This window comes from Canis aureus, chromosome 15 (assembly GCF_053574225.1).
Source record: "Canis aureus isolate CA01 chromosome 15, VMU_Caureus_v.1.0, whole genome shotgun sequence".
In the NCBI taxonomy this organism is placed as follows: domain Eukaryota; kingdom Metazoa; phylum Chordata; class Mammalia; order Carnivora; family Canidae; genus Canis; species Canis aureus.
In genome coordinates, this window is record NC_135625.1 from 19,670,408 (window position 1) to 19,687,920 (window position 17,513).

Genomic DNA, 17,513 nt, shown 5'->3' on the forward strand with positions numbered 1-17,513 from the left:
AAGAGCATTTTATACAGATGACTAAAATTTATTACAGCAAATGGTAGACAGCAAAGGCAATGGGAAAAAGATCCATTGGTGGAGTCCAGAGAAATTCAGCATAGACTTCCAAAGTCCTTTGTCTGAAGCTCTACAGGAATTCTCTTTCTCTCTCTAGCAGCAAACTATAGGCATCTGTGGAATGCCTCTGCCAATGGAAACCCATTTGAGTTTCAGGGTCTAAGGCTTTTATGGAGGTCTATTAATATACGTATATTCTGCTATGCAATCAGCTATGGCAACTGAAACTTGGGACCCCAACAATGAAACCAAGTGCACACGTTTGTGCAAAGAAATTGCTCCAAGTGTATGTAACAAAATAATCATCATTAACATAAAAACACTCCAAGGGCCAAATTCACAGGGTTGGCCAAGAATCAATCATGGTTCCCTTGGAGACATGCAAGGAATAAGTAAATACCTGCCACATTAACTTTTTCCTCACAAAGGTCTTTTTTTTGATTGTTTTTTAAGGGTCTTTATATATATATATCCTTGCTATCATCTATTTCAATTCCTGGCTTACTAATAGAAATCATACAAAGCTAAGTCCTGGCATGTGGAATCATTTTTAAGACAACTGTATCTCTGGGACACTGGGGTGGCTCAGTGGTTGAGCATCTGCCTTTAGCTCAGGGTGCGATCCTGGGATCCTGGGATAGAGTCCCGCATTGGGCTCCCCGCAGGGAGCCTGCTTCTCCCTCTGCCTGTGTCTCTGCTTCTGTGTTTCTTTCATGAATAAATAAATAAAATCTTCAAAAAAAAAAAAAAAAAAAGACAACATATCTAAATCATTTCCTCTGGTCTCTCTACTCTTCCCAACACATTCCCAGACTCCAATTTCAAGAGCTGGCTGTTCTTTACAAACAAGTAAGCTACTTACAGGAAGCAATAACTTACGTTTTTTGACAGAGGAGGCCTAAGATCGATAGAGCCCAAAGATGTAAAAACTACAGTTATATCCTTGTATGGTTTAAATCTTTCTGCCACAAACCTGCTTTGCCTCCTGGAGGCAAATAGAAATATTTCATATAGCATTGCCTTGATCTGCTTATGGCCCAAGCAAAAATTCTAGATCACTTCTCTCCCATCCCCTAAATACAGTCACTAAAATCAGATGGTATTACCTCCTAGAAGTTTCCTGAATCTGTCTCGTGCTTTCCATATGACTGCATTTCCCTGTTAGTTGCTCCTTTCTTGCTCCCCCTTTCCTCTCCCTATAGGCCATTATTCATTACAGCAGTGCTGTCACTCTGATTCTTTTCTAGAAAGCAACATGTCATATGCTGAAGAATAGCTTTCTATTCTTATTCTATATAAGAGACCATCTCTTATATAAGGTATTGTAACCACTTAGGCCACTATGCTCAATTGTTTCCCTGTGTGTTATATATCTACTAATATCTATTTTATTAGAAAAAAATTAATTTCCATCCCAAATTGAAAGATATATCCAGTGGGATGGACTCAATTTCTTGGGAGTTCTTTGAAGCATGCAACAGAGCAAATAATAGCTGCTTCGTGTACATCATCCTCTCTTTGCTTTATGACATGTGGACTCTTCTCTCAATCTTTTCCCTTTCTCATCTGCTATGTTCAGATTCTTCTTGACTAGATACTTTTGTTAAATTTCAATCCTATAGAGAAGACCACAGCTCAATAAAAGTCCTTCAGGGAAGGACTCCTTTTGGATAGACATATTTCATAGGTCCTGCTTGAGATTGCAGGCAGAAGTAATAGATGGCATTAATATATAATATCGACCTAAATATGAATTTTCAAACATTCAATTCATTAAAATGATTAAAAAATTTAGTCTACCTTAACATAAAGTCCTCAAATGAGATCACACAAAGATTTCAAAAGCTCTTATGAAGTTGAGGGCTACATTGAATGAGAAAAAGGTTACATGGAACTTCTCTTAAACTGCTAAAAAAAAAAAAACCTTCACAAAAAAATGTGTTTCTGATGCAAAAACTGCTAAATTAATTCCTCCAGGGGGAAGTCTTCAAAAGTTTCAAATTTGCCAATTGCTTTTCTTGGTTTTAATTTACATAATAATATATAATGCAATAATAATACTGGTATGCCAAGTGCAGACAATATTAGCAAAAGTAGTAGAAACATTTTCACAAAGGTGAACTAAATCTAAGGGGGCCTGGGTGGCTCAGTCGATTAAGCATCCGACTCTTTTTTTTTGGCTCAGGTCATGATCTCAGGGTCTTGAGACTGAGTCCTTGTGTTGGGCTACACACTGGGCATGGAGCCTACTTAAGATTCTCTCTCTCCCTCTCCCTGTGTCCCTCTGCCCCCAAAAAAGTGAACGTAAATATTTAGATTATATGCTCCTTTCCTAGTAGGTAGTGTACATATGCATTTCGTTATTCCAGAATGTATAGCTTTTTTCTTATATTTAAAATAAAGTTTAGATTTTATTAAAGTAATACCTGTATCAAAAAATTTAAATGCACAGCATAATGCATAAACTTGTCCGAATTATGATGTTGTACACCTAAAACTAATGTAACATTGTGTCAATTATACTCAAATAAAAAATTTTAAATTAAAGTACAAAATAGTGTTTGTGAAAACTAAGTGTCCTTCCAACTCTAGATCCCCAGGCCCTAAGTTAGAGGCAACTAATATCAGTAAATATTGCTGGACTATTCTTCCAGAGATATTTTACCTGAATATAAAAAGGTAGAGATGTTCTAAGATGTTATCATATAAGGAAGTCGCTAGGCTCTTTTGAAGTTATTTTTGAATCAGCATGCCAATTTTCAAAGATAAAGTTAGAGATACTATTAGCCCAACCCTGTATTACAACTGTCTTTTCATTACACATAAAAGTATCACAACTAGTTTCCATAGTTATAATTTATGTATCATGGTCCCTAAATTTTAATTTTAATGTACTACTACCATTAATGGCTTAAATAATCATTCCTTTCTCTGATTCTACTTTCCTATCATAGAAAGCTATTTAGCCTCTATTATATTCTATACAAATTTCCCCCTGCTTTTATGTCTTTGATTTTTTTTCATCCTTCTAATTCTAGTACTTACTTTTGCCAGATACCAGAAGAAAACATTTCTACTGTCACTTTCGGGGATTTCTTCAAAGTCTTCTCCCTGAAGATGACATTTCTGTGACCAAAGGATATCATGCTAAAGTATCTGGAATGTACACCACAGTTAAAACAAGCAAAAGAAACTAAACCTAGGCTGCAATTAGATGGACACACAACATATGTTTTCTCAAGGAGAACAAAACACTTGAGGGCATTCTACTAAATAAAAGAAAAACAGATAAATTATTTGTATTAAATAAATATTTTCAAAACTTGCATCTCTTATTTTATAAATGGCTAGTTTAAAATTACTTACAGCAAGTAAGTAAGATTTAAGCACAGTTTTCCAGAAACACATAGGGTGAGATATATGGGTTTGTATATGGAAGAGTATAGAGTGGGATGATCAGTAAAATAGATAAAGGTGATTAAGAGGTACAAAATTCCAGTTATAAGATAAATAACTCACAGAAATGAAAAGTACAGCATAGAGAATATGGTAAAAAAAAAATGCTGTGATAACGTTGAGTGATAGATGATGACTATTGTGGTGCGCAGTGAGTAATGTATAGGATTGTTGAATCAATGTTGTACATCTGAAACCGGTAATATTGTTTACTAATTATACTTCACTAAAAAATCAAACAAAATGCCTACCCCCAAAAGACACTAAAAAAAAAAGTCAGAGAACCTCAATTTATGGAAGTAAAACTGGATAAGCAATTTTTAAAAATTTGTCACCCTCAGAAGAGAAACCAATATTTACCAAAATGGTGCATTAAATTAATCATGCCAAGAGTGATTAATGGAACAGTAGCTCCAATAAAGCCTCATTAAATAATGAATTAGGAATAGGTCACAGGGATGAGGAGTTCAACATAGGGAACATGGTCAATAATAATTTAATAACTTTATATGGTAACAGATAGTGACTATACTTATCATGGTAAGGATTGCCTAATACTACTGTGGAAGCACTATGTTGTACACCTAAAACTATATAACATTGTATGCATACTTCAATTAAGAAAGAGACACACGAGAAAAAAAAAAGAGACACACGGAAAAAAACAATGAAAAAAATATTTAAATTAATAAAGCTAGAAACCTGTTCAATAAAATATATTCCATCTTCTTAAAAAATCAATGAGAGTTATTTATTTTTTATGAATTTTTTTAAAAAGATTTTATTTGAGAGAGAGAGAAAACAAGCAGAAGGGAGGCACACAGGGAGAGGGAGACGCAGACTCCCAGCTGAGCACAGAGCTCAGACCCAGCTTGATCCCAGGACCCTGAGATTATGACCTGAGCTGAAGGCAGATGCTTAACTGACTGAGCCACCCAGGCGTCCCTATTTTGTTTTTTAAAGATTTATTTATTTATTTATTTACTTATGTATTTGAGAGAGAGCAAAAGAGCACAAAGGGGAGGGTGTGGGGGAGGGAGAGGGAGAAGCATATTCCCCTCTGAGCAGGAAGCCTGATGAGGGGGCGCATCCCAGGACCCAGAGATCATGAACTGAGCGGAAGGCAGATGGTTCACTGATTGAGCCATCCAGGTACCCCGAGTTAGGATAATGTAAAAGGAAAAAAATATTTAGCAAAAGGCTCCTGGCTAGTAGTATTAATATTATTTATAAAAGATCATATTATTTCAGCTAGAACTGAAGGCATAAGGCATCTTTGTTGTCAATAATAGTCTAAAGAAAACATGGTTTCTAGTACTTTTGATTTTGTGATTATATTGAATATTATTGTTCAAGAAATTCTAAGTTCCCTTTAAAGGTAATTTTGTTAAATTTGCTGCAAGACTTTTCAGGAAAAGTAATTTTATAATATCCTAAGTTCTTAATTTTTCACCCAATGGGTACTTTTGTCCTGTGTAATGATCATTGCCAGCCAGATAATAAAACAAAGAAATGTTTGTTTTACTCTTAAATTTCTAGGTGTACCCTTATTTCATAAATTGCAATGTAATCCTGGGCAAATTAATTAACTTCCCTGGGTTTCCAAACCATCATCTGTAAAAAAAAAAAAAATGTTGGTAGAGAGGTGGTCTATTAATAGGGACCCCTGAGCCCTTCCCCATCCCTACAGCCATGATGGTTATGATAAATTACTATCAGTGGTAGAGGTTTACCCAGCTTTTCAGTGAGGCTGCCTGTTACCTATTCTCTCTTCCTTTGGGGGAAATCATTGATCTGAGATTACTTTAAGCTAAAAAAAGTCTTTGAGTCTAGGCTGATCATGAGATTAAAAAATAACTGTCTGCAATACCTGTAATCTTGAAGTGCAATTTTTAATTTTCTGTTCCTGTATCTTTTATTTATTGAGCACTGTGCAGGGCTCCTGAATAAAATCATCATTTTGTGACGTTCTTAGTTTAAATATATATATATAGAAATATATGTGCGTGTATATATATATATAGGATGTACATAGGTACATATATAAAAATACATATTATATGCACACACACATATATTAGTATTCATCTAGGCTACCACAGCTTTCAAGTTTTTTCTTTCTTCTTCTTATTTTTTAAAGTAGGCTCTAAGCCCAACGTGGGGCTTGAGATGAAGAGTTGCTTGTTCTACCGACTGAGCCAACCAGGTGCTCCACTACCACAACTTCAAAACATTCCTGCCCTACTGCTTTTCTTTATCCATTTCATGAAATTAATAAGAAAATCTCTATGACAGATTAAGAGTAGCATCTGACAGGCATTGCGCCAAGCTTTAATCTCAAGATTTCAAAGAAGGTAAGACGTCAAACCTTCAGTTTACACATGATTTAGCTACTCCAAGATTCTCAGCTACTGTTGGGTTTACTGATTACCTGCAAAACCACTGTAAGATAAGATAATCAAAAAAAGATAAGATAACTCACTAAGACAAACTGGTATCATCAAGATATGCATTGGCATCTCTTATCGCACTTATGGATCACAGTATACACTATTACACATTTGTGTAGACTGAACAATTTATACCTATAGATATCAACTATTTAATTTTGGACAAAATTTTAAGTTTCACAGCCAAAATTAGACAAGAATTTCAATTTTGAACATACAGTATAAATCTCTCTTCCCTAAAATTTAAACCCCTTCCCGTTTTTAGGAAACATAATTGCATAATTCAAACTCCTTCAATACTGTGACCTAGTTCCTCCTCTTGATGTTATAAACAGCTCATGTAACTATGGTAACCACCTAGGGAAAACTCAATGTTTTTCTGGTCAGCAATATGCAAAGTATACCATATGTGTTATTTTTTCTGAGATAACCAAAGTAGATAATGTGTGTTTGCTTTTTTTTTTCTTGGCTATGGGAATGATAGTTCATGATACTGAATTTTTTCTTTACTACAGTTCCAGTCATTCACAATCCCTTCATTTTTTTGCTGTGATCATCTTGCTGACAGTAGTCCTTCTAAATGCTGAACAATACTATAACCCATAGTGGGACTGACTGTATGCACTCAATTATAAATCTGTGCTGTCTACCTCATAAGCCAAATGTACAGACCAACCTTGCTCCTGTTTCTAATGTTCCACCTCAAGAATCTGGTATTTTAACTTCATCCTTTATTCCTAGCCAAAGTATTTCCTTAAAGCAAAGAAGCAAACTGTAATTATATCTTGAGGGTATACTTAGACTCTGAGAAAAGCTATCTCCAGTATTTTTTTTAAGATTTTATTTATTTATTCATGAGAGACATAGAGAGAGAAAGAGAAGCAGAGATACAGGCAGAAGGAGAAGCAGGCTCCATGCCAGGAGCCTGATGTGGGATTCGATCCCAGAACTCCAGGATCACACCCTGGGCCAAAGGCAGGCGCTAAACCTCTGAGCCACCTAGGGATCCCTGCTATCTCCAGTTAGTGACTTTTATGTATCCTCCTTCTAGCTCTATTTTCTGTTTTTTAAAATACAATTAGTCTGGACTACTAATGCAATAAAGCAATTAAAAATACTTTAAAACTGACCTCAATGGAAATAAACTGTTTCTTCATTTTAGTTACCTATTGTACTAATGAGCTGATTTGAAATTTTCGGTATTTTCAGTACAACTTAAAATGTTTCACTGGATCTTCCAGAACAAATTATAATCTAATAAAAACTCTTAGATTTGTAATGATTTACTTACGTGCATTAGGTACAATTAGATTTCTACTGTGGGCTATCAATTGGTGATCTTTTAACATAAGAGTTTTTGTTAAAGTGCTTTTCTTGAATTTCCCTAGACATTTTTTTTTTTTTTAAGATTTTATTTATTTATTTGACAGAAAAAGAGCACACAAGTAGGCAGAGCAGTAGGCAGAGGGAGAGGGAGAAGCTACCTCCCTGCTGAGCAGAGCTGAATATGGGACTTAATCCTAGGACCAAATTTCCTTACACTTTTAATAATGCTTTAACTATCCAAATACCCTCCTTAGAAAAACATTGCTATTTGCTTCACTGAATTAAATAGAGAATTAACTGCCTCTTACTGGTTTAGAAAAGATCGAACTAACCAAATGCAAGGTGTGGAATTTGTTTGGAATCTGTTAAATCAAGTGTAAAAAGATACTGATGAGACAACAGAGATATCTGGAAACTTTATTCATCTGGGTATTAAACGATAGATAACCTTTTTGATGGGATAATGGAATTGTGGGTATGTTTCTAAAAAAAAAAAATAATTTCTTATCCCTCTATACTTAACTTATTTTCAGATAAAATACAACAACCCAGCAAGGGAAAGAAAGTGTGGAAGGCCATAAGTGAAATAATGTCGGCCATATACTGATATATATTCAAGCTGGATGAATAGTGTGTTAGCATTATTGTATTATTACCTTTACTCTTGAGCATGTTTGAAAATTTCCATAATTAAAAAGTTTTACAAAACATTAAGAAGTAGAAAGAAGAAAAGCATTTCAAGTTTAATTGGCCTGACATAAGCAAGAACTAAATCTTCTCAGGAGGTATCTTTAGGAATCCTTCAGAACTATCTGCTGGTTTGAAGCTGTTTGGAGCTGTTGCCCTACCCTCTCACAACATAAATAAGGGCTATAAGACAGGTTTAGAAGCATAAACATTTACCACCAGAGGTCTCTTAAAAGAACCTGACTTTGAAATTACAGGTAATCCCAGACACTTCTACTAATTTTGGGCTTACTTATCTTTTTAAGGGCTACTTTATGGTAGAAAATATTTTGAAAAGCATATAAGATTTTTTTGCTTTATCAGAGGATTTACTATAACCAATTAATTCCTACATCGTAGGGAATTGGGGACTTTAAAATTTTACCTTTAGCTCAGCAAGGCAACCCAATGTGAAAAGCTACCAAATGCCCAGTTAAGTGTTCACTGAGAAGAAAAGAACATGATAAATAACCAAAGGTCAAGAGTTGCATTTGGGGTGCACCTGGGGGCTTCAGTGGTTGAGCCTTTAGCTCAGGTCATAATCCCAGGGTCATGGGATCAAGTCCCACATCGGGCTCCCCATAAAGAGCCTACTTCTTTCTCCTGCATGACTGCCTCTCTCCCTCTCTCATGAATAAATAAATCTTTAAAAAAAAAAAAAAGTTGAATTTGGGGGAATATGGTGATTTTTTTTTTCCATAAAGTACTCTTCCCATGCAGTGTGCTTACATAAACATGGCAGGAATACATCTTTCATTAACTTTTATAAATCAGGGAAATCCCTGGGTGGCTCAGTGGTTTAGCGCCTGCCTTTGGCCCAGGGTGCGATCCTGGAGTCCCAGGATGCAGTCTCATGTCAGGCTCCCTGCATGGAGCCTGCTTCTCCTCTGTGTCTCTGCCTCTCTCTTTCCTCTGTGTCTTTCATGAATAAATAAATAAAATCTTTTAAAAAATAAAGGAGGAACATTAAAAAAAAAACTTTTATAAATCAATATCCCAAAACAAAGCACATCCAAAATAATTCTCTCTCACACACACAAATTACAGTGTTCTTTATGGGCACAGACCAACACAAGCTGAAAAAAAAAAATCACTATTTGGATTTTTTTGCTTCCCTTCAGCCTGTTCAACAGAGTTATGAAAGGTGAAAATAATGTATAGAAGATCTTCATGATCATACCCAGCCCCCTTTCCTCTCTTCTTGCTCTGGGTTCCTGGACGAGGTAGTCTTAAGTATTCTGCGTCTCCGCCTCTCTTACTGCTAGGTTCTAACCACGTGTCCTATCTGTCTGCCTGCAGGTTACTTCTCAGGCTGAATAAAATCCATGGGTACATTCAGTGCCTAACCTGAATCAGTAAAAAGAAAAAAAGGGGGGTGGGGGGCATCTTGCATTATTCTGGGCCTCCAATAAAGAGTACCCGAATCAAACCCATGAGTAAACAAACAAAACAAAACAGTAGGGTTCAGGTAAAAAACCAGTAAAATGCAATTTTTAACATGACTGGCTCTTGACATTAACCTGGCTGTTGACTCTGAAAGAGCTCAAGACCGAGCGCAATGAAATCCTAGACGGTTCTCAGAAACACACCGCCAGGCCGTCTCCCAGCCCCGTGCAGGGTTTTCTGTTGTTCCCAAGCGGCCGAGTTTTCTGGAGGGCTGTTTTGCTCTGTTTTGCCTTGAAATGCAAAATTTCCTGCAGGTCGGAGCCTGCACTTCTCTTTGCACGTCGAGGGGCACTCGTACAAACAGGGGTTTTCAAAAGTGCTCTGCAGAGGTCCCCTGCGGACGCACCGGACACGGCGGCGCGGGGCGGGGGGGGGGGGATCCGGGGGGGCAGCCCCCTGACGTCTCCCGTCTGACCCGAAGGCACCTGCCGCTGGAATTCTCCGCGTGCTCGTCCTCCTTAGGGCCGCTTCGTCTCCCCGAGTCCCACGTTATCCCGTCCTGAGAGTCCCTGTGGCACAACCTCGGCCCCTCCGCTTGGCCGCCGCGTCCAACACTGCGCGGAACCTGAGCCCTGAAAGTCGACCGCACGGAGGAGGACCAGGGCTTCTCTGCTCGCCTCCCCGCTTCCCGCCCCCGAGCCCCTGCGGTTCTCGGCCTCGGGGCAAGGACTGATGGAGGCGGGGGGCGGGGCCACGTGAGGCTCCCCGGTTCCGACACCCCGAGGAGGGGGAAATCCTTTTCTAAAGGTTGTGTGTTGGACAAGACAGGTTTCTGGGGGGTGGGGGTGGGGGAGCGGGAGGGGGCAGATGCGGGCGACACGGCGGAGTCCCGGGGGGCCGGGCCGCGGACGCATCCTGCAGAGGAGCCGCGGCAGACCCCCCCCCACCCCCGCCCCGGCCCGGGGGCAGGGCGGCAGCGCGCTGAAGCCAGGAGGGAGATTTAAACGGCGAGGACAGGAAGAAGCGGCTGGGGCCCGCCGGGAGCGCCGCCTACCTCGCCCTCTGCCCCCGCCGCGGCGTCCCTGAGCGCGAAGGCCGCCGCCGTCGCGGGAGGGGAGGAGGAGGAGGAGGACGCCCGGCCCGCGGGCCGCGTCGAGGCGGCGGCCTGGCGGGAACACGGCCGCCGAGCATGCCGGGAGCCGCGCCCGCTGCACGCTGGGTAGCGTAGTTCCCGCCGGCCTTCCTGCAGCTCGTAGCGAGAAGCCGCCGGACGCCCGCTGCTCTTTTAAAGCCCCGCGACTTGCCGCGCCGCGCCAGGGCGCTCCCCCCCACCCCCAGAAGGAAAATGTCGGTAACAGCGGGCCGAGGGACTCGCACCGAGAGTCCCCTTCCCCGTGGGAACGACGGAAGAAGGAGCCAGCCGCCTTCCCTCCCCGGTCCCATTCAGACACGGAGCGAAGAGGCGGGCTTGACAGCGCTGCCCCTTTAAGAGGGGGCGGGGCGCAGCCTGCCGTTTGGCCGTCCTCCGCACCCTCCCCCCGCGGCCGAGAGCCGACAGACCAATCGCCCGGGCGGCGGAGGGAAGGCGGGAGAATGCGAACCCTCCGGTAGGGCGGTAGGGGCGGGCCCCCGGCCTTATTAGGAGCGAGTCCTGCGCAGGCGCAGACGCGGCCGCAGGCGGAGGGGCGGGGGCAGCCCAGTGAGAGACTCTCCGACAGGCACGGAGGGCGACTGCGAGGAGAGGGGGGCGGCGAGGGGCTTGTCATGGGGACCCGGGCCACGGGACGGCATTGCTAGCGCCGGGGGCTCCGCGGGGGGCGGCGGTGTCCACGCCCGGGACCGCGGCGCCAGCTCCGCCGGGGGATCCCCGCTGCTCTAGTCCTGGGGAGGGAGGGGAAAGAGGAGGGAGCCCCGCTCTCGCCCCGCCCCTGGGCTTGTTCCCGCGGGGGCGGGGAGTGAGGCTGCTTTTGGGGGGAGTGGAGATCGGGGGACTCGGCTGTGCCCTCCCGAGCGGCTGCCGGCGTCCCCGCGGCGCCGGGCTGCCGAGCCGAGGAGCCGCGGCGGCCGTGGCTGGTGCATGTGTGGCTGCTGGATGCGGAGGCGGCGGCGGCGGCGGCGGCGAGGAGCAGCAGCGGCGGCGGCAGGATGTTAGGGCAGCAGCAGCAGCAACTCTACTCGTCGGCCGCGCTCCTGACCGGGGAGCGGAGCCGGCTGCTCACCTGCTACGTGCAGGACTACCTCGAGTGCGTGGAGTCGCTGCCCCACGACATGCAGAGGAACGTGTCTGTGCTCCGAGAGCTGGACAACAAATATCAAGGTAGGGGGCCGCGCGGCTGCGAGTGCGGGTCCTCCCGCCGGCCTGCGGGCGCCGTCGCTCCGAGCCTGCCCTGCCCGGGGAAGTGCCACTTTCCATTTCTCCAGTGACAGGCCCCCCCCCCCCCCGCTGCTGACCCCCCCCCGCCCCGAGCGCACGGAGGGGCTCGGCGGAGGGGGACGGAGGAGCGGGTCTGGAGGCTGGGCTCGCGGCCCCCCCTCCCCCCGCCGCGGTCGGCGAGGACTTCTGTGGGGTATCGCGGGTGGGGGTGGGGGCCGCTCGTCAGCCCCCGCTGCAGACCCAGCGGCTGCAGCTGGTGTGCGGAGGAATCAGCCATTTTAAGCAGCATTTGTTCCGGCGCTTGCCTGCCCCGTGCCGCAGACCCTCCGGCCCCGGCGAGGGAGCGTGCAGCGGGCGGGGGGTGGAGGGAGTGAGCGGCCGGCCGCAGCCGGGCTCCCGCTGGTCTCCGGGGCCTGGCTTTCCCCACCCCCGCCCCTCCGGCCCCCACCCCGGGAGCAGATGCATTGGAACGTGCGGGGGGGGGGCGGGGGAGCAGCAAGAGAGGGCCGCGAAGGCGGACTCGGGGAGGTCCCTCCCTCGGCGCTCCGGCTCCGGGCTCGGGCACCGAGTACGTTCCCTTCTCTCGCCCCGGGGAAAGTTCCGGGCCGCGGCCCTTCCCCGGCGCCTACAGCCAAATGGTTAAAAGGGGAGGGGTCCCGGCGGGGGAAGGCAGAGGGGTGTGTGTGTGGCGGGGAGGGCCTCCCGGCCCTGGGGGCGGGGCCTGGGGCGTGACGTAGGGCGTGGGCGGGGCGCGGGCGGGCGCGCTGCCGCCCGCCTCGAAAATGGCAGGTCGCGGGGAAGGCTTGGGCGGAGCTGGCCGGCGGGGCGCTGTCGGAACCTTGCGGACCTTAGCTCCTAACCGGCAGGGTCAGTGCTGAGGTTTGGGACGTGTTTGTCGTGGTTTTTCGACCCTTTCTGAACCAACTCAGGACGAAGAAACGCTCAGCTACCGGGATCATCGCGGACCCTGGTCCCGCGTAGGTTCCGGGGCTTGCGTCACTTCCGGGCCCCAGGCGGAAGTGGGTGGTTGACTGGGCAACCGCCTGGCGTCCCTCAACCCGCGGGTCCCTCCTTCGGCAAGTTTGAGTGATGAGGCAAAAACGACCCTGCGTGGTCAGACCCGGGAACCCAAGGCAGGGAGTCAGGCTTTCCGACAGAGCGCACCATTTGTCATCCAGTATTGGTGGACCCTTCGTCTGCCACTAGGAGGGGAGAAATTTATATGGGGAACTGTTTTGCGTTTAATGACCCTGATGGGGGACTAGACCTTGGACGTGATGTGGAGACAGCCGTACGGACTTGAATAAGATGACTTGGGACCCCGTCCTCTGTTTTCTAGACCGGTCACTAATCTTACAATTTAGTTTCAAAGGAACCCACTTCTGGGGTGACGTTTGCTGGCCTGCAGCGTGTTAGAATATTTAGGTGTCTCTGTGCTTCCGAATCTGTACTTTATTTCTGCCTTCTTAACCCACACGATAGGCTTGCTGATAGGACCGGTCTCCGTGAGGGGGAAGAGAATGAAAGAGTGGTTACTTACCGTGGATCATCGCTGTGCCAGGTCCAGAACATTATCTCACAGTAATCCTATGAAGTAAACATTTGTTTTACAGACAAAATTCACGAGGAATTGAAGTGACTTGTTCACTTAAGTAGGTGGGGAAGTAGGATGCCTACTTCTCGCGCACATCCTTGTTTTTGTACCATTATTAATTTTCTATTAAAACTTACTTGATAAAAGCCCCCCCCCCCCAGGTATTTTCTGCAGACATGGAGCACAGACGTGAATTGTAGCCTAAGATGATACATGTGTGCTTGAGAATCGTCGATTGAACATTTTTTGTTTTTCACATAGTAACTCCGTGAAGTTTGTAAAGACTGCATATTTTTACATTTCCTTAAGGACACCTATTTACAAGAGTTCAGCCATTTTCATTTGAATTGGGAGGGAAAATTGGTTACAGGGAAATCTGCCATCCTGACCATCTAGAATTGTCCTGAGTGGCTTTGGTAACATGAGAAACACTATTAAGCTCTAAAAGATCGAGAGATTATAAATGTTTTTGGCTCCATTAAGATTGGTGACTTTCAAGATTACTATAAAAACAAGGATCTAGTTTTCAGTCTGTGCCCATGCTTACGAAGCTCCACTTGCACAGTTTTATGTTGATTAGCTTTATGTGCTTGTGTGCTCCGGGATCCAACTTCATATGGTTTTTATTTCTTTGCTAGTTCTTATGTATTTTTTGTTTTTGCGTTTGATACTTACCGCAATATTTAGTGATATAAAATATAGGAAGTCAAAAAAGTTTCTCTCCTACCTATTTGAGACAGTTTCAGAAATTACTGAAGAATCTTTAAAAGTAACCTTAAAAACTTAGAAATAGGGAAATGAAGACAACAGTTTCACAATTGAAAAAAAGTATTTGTTATGGGATATGGTTATTAGAGAACTTCAATATTTGTTCCGGTATTCTTGTTTGTAATTTCTTGGGTAAATAACCATTGAACTAAAAATTAATACTTAATTTCAAGTGCCTTCCGTGGAGCTTAGTAGAAAGTGCTTAAACAGCAGAGCCAGGTGTACATACCTGGCAGAGTTCAAAGTCTAGGGTTGTTACCTCTTGACCTTCATTTTCTTCACATACAGAAATTATACATACCTTCCTCATTGAGCTTGCTTTGGAGATTAAATGAGAAAAGCCTTAACACATAAAAGGGGCTTAGTCGGTCTTAGTTTCCTCTCTTCTTTCATTACGTAATTAAGGTGTCCTAGAAATGTGAATTTTTCTCATGTACAGTATCAGTGTGCCTGTATGACATCATTAGCTTCTAACTCCTGATAGTTAGGTACAGAATATTTAAATAAGGCTTAAGGTTTACCTTTATTTTTTAATCCTCAAGTTTTATGTCTGAGGGGAAAATATATAATTATTTTTCCTGGAGAAAAGTGATATTCTTAGGAAAGCCACCTACATACGTAGCTGGGCAAATGGGCTAGATCTGACCTTTGTTTTAAAATATGCTATGCAGGTATGAGTACCCTCAAATGTGTGGTAGCACTTTGTCATGTATCCCATGGATAACTTAAGCAGTTATCCATCAAGTGTGAGTACTTATAATTTCTAGGGAGGAGTTAATTCATAAGAGTTGTATTGACTACTTGCTTTGTGTTAACCATTCTTGCAGACAGCCCTAGTGTATGCACTTGTCTAACATTTCTGTTGTTATCATTGATAATATTGGAAGGTAAAACAATGGTATATCATGTGCTGGTAGTACTATTAGAATATAAAACCGTGATATGCCACGTGGTGTTGTAAATTAATTTTTGTTCCCCCACCTTTAGTAAGACAACCATTCTAGATAGCTTTATATCTCGTAAGGACAAGAAATAGAACAGATTTGAATAAAAAACAATCTTATGTAAATTTTTGGTGACATCTGGAACTATATTTTTAGACTTTTTATACTTTATAGTGACTCAGACATTTTTAATTGATTTAAATTGTGTGCCACACGCTATACAATACCAAAATCAGCAGTTCAAAAAGCTTAAAACCAACTGCTGAGTTATCTACAAAAGCAGAGTGATCCAGTGCTGACTTTACTATAATTTTGTTAGTAGCTTAGTCAGTTGATGCCAGAATCTGAACCTAAACCTACTCTGGAAATAGTTTGGTTTTCAGAATCTCCCATATGATAAAATAAAAGAGCCATTAAAACTAATATGGTGGGAAAAGTTAACTTGTGTCTGCTTTGTTTAAGAGTGTCCAGGGGTATGATATGAAAGTAAAGGTGTAATGTCTCTCTGGAGTCCTGTAAACACAGTTCGACAGTAATCTGTAGCCTAGTTTTAGAACCTCTCTAAGTTTAACAGTTGAAGACTGGCATGTAAATTATTAGTGTCGTTTTGAGGTTCAAATGAAATACAGGTGACTTTACTAGGTAGACTGTAAAGTGGCATACAGTGTTCTTGCCCATGTAAAATAGTTTGAGTACTAATTAGTGCACACATTTCTTCTTATCCTTTTTTTTTTTTTTTAAAGTAAGCTCAGCGCCTATTATGAGGCTTGAACTCATGACCCTGAGATCAAGAGTCCTATACACTCTACCAACTGAGCCAGCCAGGCACTGTTCTTATCCTTTTAAATATAGATTAATGAGTATTAGAAAGCTGTTTAGATAAATAAAATTTAAAAAGAAAGCTTTGTATTCTTACTAGTTTATTTCTAAATATGCTTTCATATTGGATAACATACGGTTTTTCTGTGGGAATTAATGTTTTTTAATGTATACCTGCCAAGAGGAGTGTGGTTTTATGATTTGAGTTCATTCAACTTTACCAATTCTGTGAAAGATAGCTAACTTAAAAATATTATATGTGCTAATGCACAAATGTTCTGATTTTCTCTTACATTTTTAGAAACATTAAAGGAAATTGATGATGTCTATGAAAAATATAAGAAAGAAGATGATTCAAACCAGAAAAAACGCCTACAGCAGCATCTCCAGAGAGCATTAATCAATAGTCAAGAATTGGGAGATGAAAAAATTCAGATTGTCACGCAGATGCTCGAATTGGTGGAAAATCGGGCAAGGCAAATGGAGTTGCATTCACAGTGTTTTCAAGATCCTGCTGAAGGTGAACGGGCCTCGGATAAGGGAAAGATGGATTCCAGCCAACCAGAAAGATCTTCGAGAAGACCCCGCAGACAGCGAACCAGTGAAAGCCGTGATTTATGTCACATGACGAATGGGATTGAAGACTGTGATGATCAGCCACCTAAGGAAAAGAAATCCAAGTCAGCCAAGAAAAAGAAACGCTCCAAGGCCAAGCAGGAAAGGGAAGCATCACCTGTTGAGTTTGCAATAGATCCCAATGAACCTACATACTGTTTGTGTAACCAAGTGTCTTATGGGGAAATGATCGGATGTGACAATGAACAGTGTCCAATTGAATGGTTTCACTTTTCGTGTGTTTCGCTTACCTATAAACCAAAGGGGAAGTGGTATTGCCCAAAGTGCAGGGGAGATAATGAGAAAACAATGGACAAAAGTACTGACAAGGCAAAAAAGGATAGAAGATCGAGGTAGTAAATGCCATCCACGTTTTAAAAGGTTATTTGTCTTTTATATAATTCTTTCAGAATTTACTTTCAGAAAATGTTTTAGGGTAAATGCATAAGACTATGCAATAATTTTTAATCATTAGTATTAATGGTGTATTAAAAGTTGTTGTACTTTGTCTGTGACCTTAATTTTCTGCACTGAATTACCAAATATTTTAAACCAGGTAGTCTTTAGATCACCTGATGAAAGGAGCAGGGAATAGGGAGAGGGTGGTGTGAACATTATAAAACCTTCACAAACCATGCCTATTTCATTTTCATTTAAAACTACAAAGCTGTTTTTTGGGTAAACACCAAAGTTTTGCTAGCATTTTAGTTCTCTGGGCTTTAAAAAATTTAGATACAGTTGGAGTTCTCTGTAAGCATTCAAATTATCTTGGGTAATTTAAAATATGAACACTACATTCGGAGCTTCTTTCTCCCTAGCCCCATTTATACATACACTTGTTCATCTCTAGTCTTCCAAGAATCTCAGGAGCTAGAGATAAGAATAATTTGGGATTCCATGTGGAATAATGTGCTCTTATTAGAGTATTTGCTGCTGTATTTTCCTTAGTAGCATTTTGATACACTGTCAGTAGCCCATTTGTAAATGCCTTGCTG

The 17,513-nt window shown here is 42.8% G+C and overlaps 1 protein-coding gene and 1 long non-coding RNA gene across 8 annotated transcripts in view; one reads left to right on the forward strand and one right to left on the reverse strand.

The window, feature by feature from the left end:
• Positions 1 to 10,580, reverse strand: part of LOC144284299 (uncharacterized) — a 77,069-nt gene extending 66,489 nt beyond the window's left edge. For 2 of the 5 annotated variants that reach the window (XR_013352647.1, XR_013352646.1), the window contains exons 1-2: positions 9,199 to 9,604; positions 3,106 to 3,171 (exon numbers count right to left, since the gene is read on the reverse strand). This is a non-coding gene — a long non-coding RNA (uncharacterized LOC144284299). Of the gene's footprint in view, positions 1 to 3,105; positions 3,187 to 9,198; positions 9,605 to 10,458 lie in introns of those variants that run through there. The other 3 variants (XR_013352648.1, XR_013352649.1, XR_013352650.1) reach the window with 3 other exon arrangements.
• Positions 10,581 to 11,179: 599 nt separating this feature from the next.
• Positions 11,180 to 17,026, forward strand: ING2 (inhibitor of growth family member 2). 3 transcript variants are annotated; one of them, XM_077848662.1, is made up of 2 exons: positions 11,180 to 11,721; positions 16,205 to 17,026. In XM_077848662.1, exons 1-2 carry the CDS (start codon positions 11,550 to 11,552, stop codon positions 16,873 to 16,875), a joined length of 843 nt encoding a protein of 280 aa, XP_077704788.1. In that variant the 5' UTR covers positions 11,180 to 11,549; the 3' UTR covers positions 16,876 to 17,026. The 3 variants fall into 3 exon arrangements, with proteins under 3 accessions (XP_077704788.1, XP_077704789.1, XP_077704790.1); XM_077848663.1 differs by lacking the exon at positions 11,180 to 11,721 and adding an exon at positions 12,163 to 12,346; XM_077848664.1 differs by lacking the exon at positions 11,180 to 11,721 and adding an exon at positions 12,518 to 12,645.
• The last annotated feature ends 487 nt before the right edge of the window (positions 17,027 to 17,513 follow it).

What these genes read in the sequence shown, in the direction of transcription:
- ING2 (XM_077848662.1), top strand. Translation starts at nt 11,550, where the DNA reads ATGTTAGGGCAGCAGCAGCAGCAACTCTACTCGTCGGCCGCGCTCCTG. An exon ending in GCTGGACAACAAATATCAAG is followed by an intron (nt 11,722 to 16,204) that starts GTAGGGGGCCGC and finishes TTACATTTTTAG; the next exon opens with AAACATTAAAGGAAATTGAT.